Source organism: Apaloderma vittatum, unplaced genomic scaffold (assembly GCF_000703405.1).
Source record: "Apaloderma vittatum isolate BGI_N311 unplaced genomic scaffold, ASM70340v1 scaffold11504, whole genome shotgun sequence".
NCBI classification, from domain to species: domain Eukaryota; kingdom Metazoa; phylum Chordata; class Aves; order Trogoniformes; family Trogonidae; genus Apaloderma; species Apaloderma vittatum.
This window is the reverse complement of record NW_009713222.1, coordinates 18,441-30,450: the sequence shown is the minus strand read 5'-3', so window position 1 is coordinate 30,450 and position 12,010 is coordinate 18,441. Positions and strand designations below refer to the sequence as shown.

At 37.9% G+C, this 12,010-nt stretch overlaps 1 protein-coding gene across 1 annotated transcript; it reads left to right on the top strand.

Annotated features, from left to right (window-relative positions):
* The first annotated feature begins 733 nt into the window (after positions 1-733).
* On the top strand, positions 734-4,398 carry LOC104273085 (aryl hydrocarbon receptor nuclear translocator-like protein 2). Its single transcript, XM_009868290.1, has 3 exons — positions 734-835; positions 2,430-2,538; positions 3,791-4,398. Exons 1-3 carry the CDS (start codon positions 734-736, stop codon positions 3,925-3,927), a joined length of 348 nt encoding a protein of 115 aa, XP_009866592.1. The 3' UTR covers positions 3,928-4,398.
* The last annotated feature ends 7,612 nt before the right edge of the window (positions 4,399-12,010 follow it).

Genomic DNA, 12,010 nt, shown 5'->3' with positions numbered 1-12,010 from the left:
TTCAGAATGTAGGAAGCTAACAAATACTCCACACAAATAACTCGACTTACTTAAGACAGCCTATATATTCATCCATTTTATAACTTTCATTCAGTCCCTTACCACATTTTGGGTCTTAGGAAGTGACAGAAACAGAAGCATCCAGAATGCCTCAGTTATTCTATAGCCTTGTCCTTTGGGAGCAGGGGGAGGCGGGAGCACGCTGTCCAAAGGGCCCCGGTACAACACTTCCACTGTTAGTTTCATATCTGTGATGTATGGTGAGGGAGCAGTATCTCCAAGAGCTCTGGTAACATGCAAGTGGTCTTTATTTTTAGCTGCAAGTTTATGAAAGTATGGAAAGACAGATATCACAGAATTATAGTAGAGGGAGCATTAGAAGGATATGTTGTTTTTCTTCCACCATTTTGCAGAACTTCCTTGTGTTATCTGTATTCTGTACGTATTTGAAATGTACCTACTTGCCCCAGTCTGCATAATTCTGAAAGCTGTTACTCTTGAGTCTGTCAGTGCTGGTGATTCAACAGAAAAATAAAAGTGTGCTCAGGTAATTGTGACCCATGACCTTTATTGATCTCTTCTACTTTTTGTGTTATTAAAACTTGGAGTGGGAGAATTTAAGAAAATGTTGTCTCAGATTGGGTTGTGCTTCATCTTTGGGGAGGTCTGGTGGGTTCTGCAACGCAGGCTATTTTTCAGCTGGTGATCAACGTGACTTGGTAAATCAACTAACATGTACAATTGTAGGTTGCATTCTTCACCATCCGGGGAGTTAAGTCCATCACAGCTCTTGAGAAAGTCACCTTCTCCAGCTTTAACTGTAAACTGCAAGAACGTGAGTATGTCAGTGCCTGTAAAAATCTAAAAGATTGATGTCAGATAGCTCAAAGCCTATGTTTGAACCAAATTACCCTGACTTGGGTTTTTTTTGTGAGAGAATATTTAAGGTATTGCCAGCTACCTGGACGTCTTTTGAGAGATGTTACAGCAGCAGAAGTTCCAAACTTCATTGATGGGGTAGCAGTTAAGTCTTAAGAGGCTGTTCCCAAGGCTGAGAGGACTGCAGGCTCCACTCGGTTATTGGGATCTCTGCTGAAGCTCTGCAAATAATCTAAATATGAGTGGGATTCACGTGATTGAGCACTCTTCTGGATTTGGAGCTGCATTAAAACTTGTGCTAAAAAAAAACAGTGGAGACTAAAAGTGTTTCCACCAGTGTCCAGTTTGACAACCTAAATAAAATACCAGTCCTTGTTTTCTCTCACTCCTACTTTTAATCTTAATGTTCTTGAAGACCCTTCTAAAAATCTGTGCTGTATGTTCTAGATTTTGAAATGTTTGAAATTTTTACTTCCAAGTATTTCAGTAGTTTTGTGAAATTGATAGAATGTGCTGGTTTGCTAATCTAGTAGTGCTGGGAACACCACACACTGTAACTATCATAGCTAAAGAGCATGGCCAGGGGCTTGGACTAGATCTTTTGAGGTCCCTTCCAACCCCTAACATTCTGTGTTTCTGTGTAAGTATATTTTTTGTTGTATATTGTGCACTATATGAAAAAATGTTTACTCCTCTATCCACACTTCTTTGAATTTAAATTTGTTACCATTTAAAGACAGTTTATATTCCCATTGCAATTTTCATTTCCTACTTGGAACCAGGTACTACTAGGTACTACTTGAACTAGGGATTGTTTTGGCTTCCTCCCTTTGTTTCTTGTGGTCAGTTCTTCCCTGCCTTACAGCGAGTCTTTCTCCCTAAGAGTTAGTTGCTGAAATCTCTAAATTGTGCAATATCTCATTGTAAGGATAACTTCATTATTTTCATCAAAGGTTTTTCTTTATTCTGTGCTTCAGTGTCCCATTCGTTCTTAAAATGCTTCTGTAAAGCTTTTCAACTTTTATTAATTTTCTTGTAGAATACACACAAGTCAGGCAACCCAGAAATCTAACCTGTTAAATTGCATGTATGTTACATTAAACAAATGAAAAAAATGAAAAAGTATGTTTGGGTTAGGATGCTTTACATTGCTAGTCTCTTTGTTGCTAGTCTCTTTTATTGAGGTGCAAAAAGTAGTTTAAAACTGCTTAGATTTTTATCATGATAGTAACAAGAGGCAGAATAGTAAAAAAGATACAAGTTTATAATTCATAGTTGCTGAATATTGAATTAGACCCTCAGTAAAGAAGATGCCATCTTTGTGAACTACCTTTCACAGATGTGTAACTAACACCTTTTATTTAAGTGAAGTCCAGTGCTATGTGAATTTCTAAAATAATTATTTTTAAATGGAATATATCTTGCCTGTTGATGCATATTTTTCATTTACTCTGTTTAGCTCTTAACACAGTGATTTATGGAGTTTCTCTAATGTAGTAATTATGACTAAATGTACAATGTAAATCTGTCCCTTTTACTGCTTCTTTCAGGTGCCAAATAAAGAGTTGATTCAGTTATGTCCTTCAGAAACAGAAGTTCTAGAGACTTCAGAACAAAACCAGGGTGCTATTCCATTTCCCAATAATGAACCTCTCCTCAGTAAGATTTATTTCTTTTGTAGATTTTTTGGGGGTTGCAGGGGAAGATATTTTTGATAAAGGATGTAATTTTTGAGTGCATCACTTCACAACCACGCATACATTTTGAAGAGAGTTGTTTGTCTGTCTGAAGATGAGAGGACTCTCTTAAAACAGATGTGATATCACTGGAAGGCAAACGGCAGAATTTGGTCAGTGATTGAATCATGGCAAAAATAACATCCTGTAACAGAAGTACACCGTTGCGTTGTTGCATGCCACAGTTTTAAGTAGGTGCTTCTTAGTTCACTTTCCAGAGGAGACAGATACATTGCACTGAAATACTTGTAATTAAGGGAAATGGTTGTGATTTATGAACTTTACCGCCCTTTTCGTGCTTTTATCTCTTTCTTAACAGCAAGCTGTGAATAGTTGATTCAAAGAGTTAGTCAAAATGTTTCAGAAAGGAAGTTGTGGGGGTTTTTCTTCCCCCTCACATACATCACCAGTGGTTTGTCTTGATATAGGATTCCTTGGCCCTATAAGAGGAGAATGCTTTTATAGCACTATTACCTTTTAATTTAAAAATAATACAGTGGCAGTGTTTATGCTTATCGTGTACTTCAGCTCTTAGAAACTTTCCCATCTCCCTCTTTTATTTCTAGAAATTTATTTCTGGAAATTTTATTTATCTATTTGTCTAGCTTTCTTGCAGTTTAGCTATGAGCCCTTTATATAATAAAAAAAAGCTCCTCCTCAGGTAAGGATTTGGGAAAAAAAACACCCAAACCAACAGCATTAATCCAGGATAGGCGAGGAAACATTCTTCATTGATGCCTGAGCTAAAGCACTTTACCTTACCATTGTTAAAGACTAGGTTAGAGCGTTGATTTCTAGAAGTAATGCCTAGTAACTTGTAAGGTTTCAAGAGGTCATCCGGTGTAATACATGAGATAAGAATTTAGGGGCATGATTGTGTAGGAAGCAGCTTTCTACTTCAGAACTTCATTGCATGAATACAAATTTATTAGCTAGCAGGTGGCAGTAGTCCAATGGATCGGTAAGAGTTAAGTTGTCTTCTTAAATCAAGTTATGTATGTCCTTAGAACTGTCTGTAGTCAGCCATTATTTCTATTACTTCATTATTTTTTTAACATGTAAATATTTGCCTTGGTTTCAAAGGAGGGTGTTGTTTAAAAACAAAGTATGTTTTGAAAGTTACCATGTTCTTCATGCTTTATACTGCTTCCGTTTATATTTTAATATTTTTATAGGTGGCAATTCTCAGCTGGACTTCGATGCAATATGTGAAAATGATGACACAGCTATGACAGCTCTCATGAATTACTTGGAGGCTGATGGAGGACTTGGGGATCCAGCTGAACTCAGTGATATACAATGGGCTCTCTAGTTTTGCTTTTTCAAAATAAGAAGGAATGTAAAATCTGTGATGCACAACAACCGTACATCCTCAGTACTGTATTATAGTTTTTCTAATGTTTCATTTGAATTCATACTTACTGTTTTTAAAGACTGAAGCCTTGTTCAGAGAGAGACAGTTTCTGCTGCACCTATGGAAAAATGCAATATTTTTTTCATGTTGGGGAAACCTTGAAATTTTAATATTGAACCATCTGTAACTGGAATGCTTAAAACACATTATATTTTTGCTAAGAAGCTTTAACCAAAAGGTACTGTACAATGTACAGGAATATTTTTTCTTAGTTTTAATACTTAAACTTTTATTTATTGTTTTTGTTTCAAATGGTAGAATATTGATTATCCATGTTATTTTCTGTATAACCTACTGTACTTAGTTTAAGAATATTTCTAACTATTAAATTTCATTGAACTGATCATTTGCACACACTACAGTTGTAAAATAAGGTATTGTGATTCTCAGATGGTGTTGTTTGTGATTCCTTGCCCTTTTCAGGGCACCTGCAAGGTGCAATTTTTGTGGTCAAAGGTGAAAATAAAGTGTACACTTCTGGGAACAAGGATTTGGATTAGATCACCATAACAATCAGAAGAGAATGTTTCAAGGGAAATAGTCATTTCATCAGTATGCAAGCATGATAAAGGTATAAAGAGCAACAAAACCTTCATTCCTAGTTTTGTATTATTTTTCATAATTATTTGTATTATGAGAAGGGCAGTGCATAGAACCTACAGTGCTATAGCAGTAATAAAGCACTTTGGTCGCATCACTGGGAAAGTTTGGATAGATTGTCTTGGTTCCAGAGTGAGGCTGGCACTGTCTGTTAGTGAAAAAATCTCAAAATTCTGTAGTATCTTTTATAGTCTCTATGTTGAGAGAGATTAGGTTCATTTTCTATTGCTTGAATCTGTGACTTTTTAAAATATTTGTGTAATATAGTGCTGTCTGTAAGTAAATACTGTATGACCTTTTGGGGGACAGCTTTTGCAGGAATTGGATGGCAATTGCAGCAAATCACTCAAGAACATGGCACTTCATAGGTTGCATTAGAAAAATATAGCATTAATATATAAAGTGGGTCTTTCTATCTCTGGTAGTAAAGGTTTGGACAAATTTTTGCACCGATTATATGTCATAGAAGTGTAATTTTGATTTTTATTTTTTTTAACTAAAACTTTCTTTTTGGGTAGGCTAAGGGGCGTGAGCAGGCAGCGATGGGAGCCACTAGATGGGGCACAGCTACTGCTGGGTGCCTGCCCTCTCCTGCGGCAGCACAGAATTCCATCGTGCGCTGACTTGCTGAGCTCTGGCAGAGCAGCTTTGTGTCTTACACATACAAATCGTTTTGCAAATGGTGAATTGTTTTGGTGACATCTTGGCCAGGTTTTCTTGAAGGGCTTGTTGGATTAATTTTATTTTTTTTTTAAATCTACACATTTTTTTGTGTTTAACTTGCATGTGATTTCCTACATTCAATTTTTATTTATTTTTTTTACGCACGTGGGGCCAAAATTGTCTGTTCTCTAGCTTTCTTAAAATAAACTTTCCTGTTTCTTCACAGAAAATAAATTTTGGGTTATATCATGAAGCAGAATGAAAAAAAACAAACAAACAGGTACTTTGTAAGAACTGATAGAATTCTATTTGTATAAATGAAATTTGAGAATTTCAATTTTTGCTGTTGTAAAATGTATTTTCTTTTTTCTATTTTATTCTAGAAATAAATTCTGAATAAGACAAGGAATACTGTAACTAACAGATAAATAAGAAAATAAATAGCTTAAAATTATACAGACTTTACTCTACATACTTTCTTTTTAAACTAGATTACTTTGAAAATGGTCAGATGTTATTGAAGGAGTATGTTAATTCTTTTACAAGATTTATATAAATGTCTAGAGTCAAACCCCTATTTTTGGATTCTTCTTGGATTTCCCTAAAAATAAAACCAAAAATACAATGGAGGTTGGGGTTTTTTTGCAGTCATTGATCAATGTTATGGCTCTCGATTCATTTATTAGACTCTTCCTTCACTGTTTGTGGGGTTTTTTTTCAAGTTTAAAGCAGTGGTACAAGAAAAAATGTCACTTGTAAATATTTATGATTAAATTAACACATACTTTTTAATACAATTGAGGTAGTATGTGCTTATTTCTGTTCATATAGCAGTGCAATTCTAGTCAGGTGTGGACAGGTGTGGTTTTTTTCTTGGCATGGTGCAGGTTATCAGAGGGTGTGGTTAAATTGGGTCAATAAAATGTCAGTTTGATGCACTACTGTTAGTCTGCTGACAATTCTACCTAATACTGAATTGAGGTATAAAGTACTCGTGCTTTTAGATCCCAGGCTCGTTCCCTAAAAATATAAATGAGGAGGTTGAACTAATGTGGATTTTGGTAGCTCCGGGCAATATTCCCTTAGCAGGGTAACTTTTGTAATCCAAACTAACGTATTTTTCTAGGTACTAAAACCCACTGGTGGTGTTGCAGCTTAATTGCGCCATCTCTGGAAAGGAGAGTGCCTGTAGGCTGAACCTAAAAGAGCCTGTTTGGTCAGAAGCTAATAAAGTCCATAGATACTATTCTGATAGAGTCTTGCAGTGGGTAAGGATGGTGGGTGATAAGGCAGGTGCCAACAGGCTCTTAAAAGCCTTCTTAGTTATCAGGGTTGTACTTGGAGATGGGTCAACTGATTTGTTACTAAGGGCACACATGGAAGTAAAGGTAAGAAAATCTTTGGGACAGGAGTTCTGATACAGGCAGCAGCTCATTTGGGAAACCAGTTCCTGTGTTGACTGGAAAAAACAAGAGAATTCTTTTCAGACTTAGGAGCACGGATTGAGATTTGTTGTAGAGACAAATTCCATCTGGGTATTGTTGGAATGAGAAGGTGGTCTGGCTGGGTGGCAAGGGATGTACCTAGCTGTGAGATCAGAGAGGTATGCTGCCAAAAGGCCTGGGCTTTAAGAAAGACATGGAGGTGCTGAAGGAAGTCCTGAGAAGAGCAGTGAAGCTGGTGAGGGGTCTAGAGAACATGTTTTACAAGGAGCAGCTGAGGGAGATGGGACTGTTTAGCCTGGAGAAGGGGAGGCTGAGGGGAGACCTCATTGCTCTCTACAACTCCCTGAAAGGAGGCTGTAGTGAGGTGGCAGCTGGTCTGATCCCCCAAGTAACTAGTGATGGGATGAGAAGAAAGGGGCTCGAGTTGCACCAGGACAGATTTAGATTGGATATTAGAAAAAATTTTTTACTGAACGAGGGGTGAAGCATTACAACAGGCTACCCAGGGAAGTGGTGGAGTCACCGTCCCTGGGGGTGTTTAAAATAAAAAAGCATTTAGATACAACACTTCAGGACATGGTTTAGTGGTCATGGTAGTGTTGGGTTGACAGCTGAACTTGATGATCTTAGAGGTTTTTTCCAACCTTGATGATTCTGTGACTGCTGTGTGGCACACAGGATTGAAACAGTGCTTCAGAGTACCTGACACTCGTGCTTTCAGATCCCAGGCTTGTTCCCTAAAAATATCGTGTCTTACAGTGATGAATCATGAAGATGTTGATATATTGAACCTTTTGCATTTCCTGTAAGAATAATTGACAGTTTGTATGGTGGGGCTGGGGGGGAGGATCCTTTCTGTGCTCTGCCAGGCATAATTGCTTCTTAGGATTCCCTTGGCATAGTGGGTCAAGTATTGCATGAGTCTAAAGGAGAGCTTCAGTCTGTTATTTCTTATGGTGTGTTTTAGATCTGGACTTTTCTGTGGATCTTGCACTTTTTAGAATATTGGAAAATTTGATTTACAAGAACAAAAGGCTCGAGTCAGTCATTTTAGTGGTCGCTTACAGCAGTGCATTCCTGTTCGTGATCCAAACTGAAATGAAGAATTTATTCTTGCCTAAGTGATGCTGCTTCTCCCCAGGCCCTTAGTCTTTTGCTTCCTTTCTGTAGGCTGGCGTATTTCATATAAATTCATAAAATATCCTGGTACTCCAGGAAATACTCATCAGCTGGAAAGCTTTCTGCCATTTAAGATTTCTCTGAAGATGGTAATTTTATTCCCTGTCTCCGATGAGAATTATTTTGTTCTCTGCAAATACGGAGGTTAAGAAGAAACTGGGGTTATAGGTTCTTGCAGGTTAAAAGATATAAAATGATGTTCCGGAGCAGCAGAATTAGAAGATCCAGGAAAAAAAGGCAAATGGAGTGGTGACTGAGCTGGTGAAATACTGCTGCTGTAGCATGTTCTGTGTGTACCTCGATTCTAGAAGATTGATCTAGGTACTTCCCTTTACTGTGACAGATGGGTGTCAATGTCTGGGTTGTTCCTGGCTTAATTGCTTTCAGAAATTTCCTGTGTTCCTGGCAAAGAAAATAAACAGACTCCCTGAGATGTCAAAAAATCTGATGTTCTTTAGAAGTAGACAGTTTTACCCGTGCAGATCCTGTGGAACTGCTGCCACGCTATACCAGACTGCTGCACTGGGAAATCAATCAAACAGACAGCAAACGAATGAAAAAACAACTCAGGGTCCAGAGAGCTGTGTATGTTATGTGGCAGCTTCTGTAAAGTGCTTTTACCTTAGGTTAAATGGGAGAAAAAGTGGAATAAAATACCTCAGCATACCTGATTTATTAAAGGATCACATATTAAAGGTTCACATATATGGGAGGTTACTACACATAACTTTTTATTCTTCATTTGTTTTCGTAACAAAACCTCTAGAAATAAACCACAACCTTCAGAAATCATTTTTGTGGGAAAGATTTTTCCATGGTTGTTGCTCTTGCCATGCTGGCCAGGTCTGGGTTTTCTTCCCAGCATTTGCTGATCTCAAGTGTACATGACCTGACATCAGTAATCTGTCCTATAAAAAAATCTTCGGCAACTTTGGCACAAGTGAGAGAAAGTAACGTGAACAATGGACTCTTTTGTAACAATGAAGTATGTCAGTGTGTTTCTAGAAAGGACTATAAAGTGAGCAGCAGAACTTTGAACTATACAATAAAAGAGGTAATATGCAATGCATATCTGATTTCAAAGATTGCGTCTTTCATAAATCTTACAGGTAGGGCTATGCTGTAGAGAAGACAATGCTACTGGGGCTTTAGTATTGAGACAAAATAATTTGAGTTGATAAAAGTTCTTTGGCTGGAGTGATTCTATTTTTAGACTTCATCCTTAAAATAGGATACTAAGCATCCTTCATATGTTATATAGATCTGTTTGGCTAGGTCTTTAAGAATATTGGCTTATTTATGCAAATACAGTTGCAGTATCAGGTAATGCTTGTGTTATCACTGGAAAGATGGTAAATCTCTTTTTAAACAAAACACCAAACAAAAAATCAGGCAGGTGAACTCAGTGTTTCAGCAAGGTCCAGTCAGCTGCTAAACACTTGTTCTGAAGAGCTCTGGGCTGATTGCACTTCTTTCTGTGTGGAATGTAAGAGCAGCTGCAGTGTTTTAAGACTGCCCATTCACCTGTGGGCAGCAGCGGACTTGAGCTGACTCCTATAAAGAAAGTGTTAAGAACAGGATAAGCGCAGCAGCTGCTTCAACTGCTTTCAGCTCGTGGGGTTTCCTGAACTTGATTTGATTTGTCCATTTGGTAAAACTTGAAGGATGTCAATTCCAAGTGTCTTCTTTGACTGCCTTTCCACTGAGCCCGTGAGGACTACTTGTATCTGCAGATTCTAACTAGGAGTGCCGCAGGCCAGTTGCAGGAGAAGCCACTTTCCATTCTCGCTTCTGCCAGTGTCACCTGCAGATTGCTGCTTCACTTGTGCTTTGCTGCTTCTGCTACTGGAAGAGACAGGAAACAGTTGCTTTGTTCCTTCTACACTGCTCATGATTGCTTCGATGTTTGTGACAGTCCCCCTTTATGAACCTCTAGCTTTAAAAATCATACAGATTTTCAGAGCTGTCTTGCTTGTGGCTTATTACAGTAATTTACAGCCTGCTCCTAGACTGCCTATTAAACCCCCCCCCCCAAACGAAGTATTTAGTTTCCTGTGGTATTTTTTAACTCTTGGGTGCATTTTATGTCTAAGTTCTGTAAGGAACTTAAAGTTTCCAGAATAAAAGCGTGTGTTGTGCGTCTCTGAAATCAGAGGTCATTCTTCCAGAATTCTTAAAGTTGCTTTGGTAGAAAGCCATGGGAAATGCTACAACGTTGTGGGAGTTAGCAGGTAAACAGAAAGATCAAATGGAGTAAAAGTCCGGATGCAGTTGCAGGAAAAATACATAATTTTAATATTTTTTTTAATATAGAGAGGGACAATCAGAACAACTACTTATATATAAATAATTGAAAAGGCAATTCTATACCATGCTTCAAGCAAGACGCTTCTATGAGTGGTGCTGTGGAATGGTTCTCTGATCCGTTGTGATAAAGCGAAGGGGTCTGGATTGTTTGTTCTTCCCTATCTCCATCTTTGCCATATTTAGACCAAGTATTTACTAATTCTGGGAAGCTTTCTTATCACGATCACTTTAATGATGTTTCCAGTTTGGTGATAAGCATGAGAGTTAGTCTAAGGGGAAAATATTTTCAAGTGGATTATTTTCCTGCTTAGGCTAGTGTACAAGTTCTACCTTTTCAGGCAGTCACTGAATAATGAAGCCTATTTTAAAATTGTTGATTTTAGGTTTCCATGGATTGTCTAAACAGAATTTGAAACTTCACTTTATCAATCTGGAAGGAGTTGGGCACAGTGCTGAGTGGAACTCGCACTGCTGGGATGGCCTAGTTCTGTTAGTAAACGTGATGCTTTTTAGGACTGCAAGCTACCATTTGTAACGCCTCATCTTGCAGCTTTCAGCCTAGTTTTGGTACCTTGCTTTAATCAAGCTAAGGCATTAAGACAGGTGATAGGGAATAAGGCTTTCAAAATTTGAATTTGAGATATTTGGAGTTTTGGTGACTGTCCTACTGAAATACAGAATCAAAGTTGTTCAGGTATTTTTGGAACAGGAAACTTGGAAGAGGTAACTTAAAGTCCAGTAATTTACATTCTTATAGCAGGAAGCTTGTATTAGGACAGAACTTCTAACTTGTTCTAGTAGTCCTAATTCAGTCTGTCGTATATCAAGAAATAGCTCTGGTCACTGATGTGGGAGTTAGGTACATGCTGCATGGGGTGACCAGATCGTTTGTGCCTCCTAAGTGATCAGACTTTCATAGCTATTTTCATTTGGTCACTGATGCACAGAAAAATTTATGGGAACTTCTGTTTGTGATTCAGTGAAATGCCCAGTGTAATCTTGTGTGTGACGATGGGTGATTAAGCCCTTCCTTGCCATTAAACAACTTGGGAGACTTCTTGGAAGTTGGATGGAGCCTTGAGTAGCCTGATCTAGTTGAGAGGCGTCCCTGCCCATGACAGGGAGGCTGGACTAGATGATCTCTAAGGTCCCTTCCAGCCTAGGCTATTCTGTGATAATATGATTCCAACCCCTTAAATAGCTTTAACAAAGAATGAGCTTTATCTCTTTGCAATTCTGTTGCTTCTGAAAGTTGAGTGGCACTGAGAATGCAGACCAGAAGAATTTATAGGATTTTTAATGTCTCAAGTGGAGTTGTAACATTATAATAGATTTATACTAGTAAAAGCTGAAAGCAAATTTCACTCTTCAACAATCAGTAAGATTCTTTGCCTCTGGCTTCAGTTTGGCCAAGGACAATATTAAGAATAATTACAAGTTGACTGTTAAAACTGAAGTTCAAAGTAGAAAAATGGGCTGGACGATAAATCCTCTGTACAGACAGGCTGTATTTTTTCTGGTCTTTCTCTGCAGTTAACATTGGATTGATGTATGGACGATTAGATACATAAATCAATATGTATTTAATTCACATGGGCTGCAGATGAGATCATCATAGCAGACCTTGCTTTGCTGTTTGTAGATACAGTAAAGCAACTTTTAATAAGACCAAGCTTTCTCTATGTAGCTTTTCAGGAACTGGTGATTTTAAATCAGGTATGGTTGTGGATAGCTGAGAAGCAAATAATAATAATGCAGCAGCACTCACTTACTGCACTCAAGGTTAG

Bases quoted from the DNA above. Each gene is read 5' to 3' on its own strand.
- LOC104273085 (XM_009868290.1), top strand. From the start codon at position 734: ATGTACAATTGTAGGTTGCATTCTTCACCATCCGGGGAGTTAAGTCCA. The intron at 836-2,429 runs GTGAGTATGTCA...TGCTTCTTTCAG, and splicing joins TAACTGTAAACTGCAAGAAC to GTGCCAAATAAAGAGTTGAT. The intron at 2,539-3,790 runs GTAAGATTTATT...ATATTTTTATAG, and splicing joins CAATAATGAACCTCTCCTCA to GTGGCAATTCTCAGCTGGAC.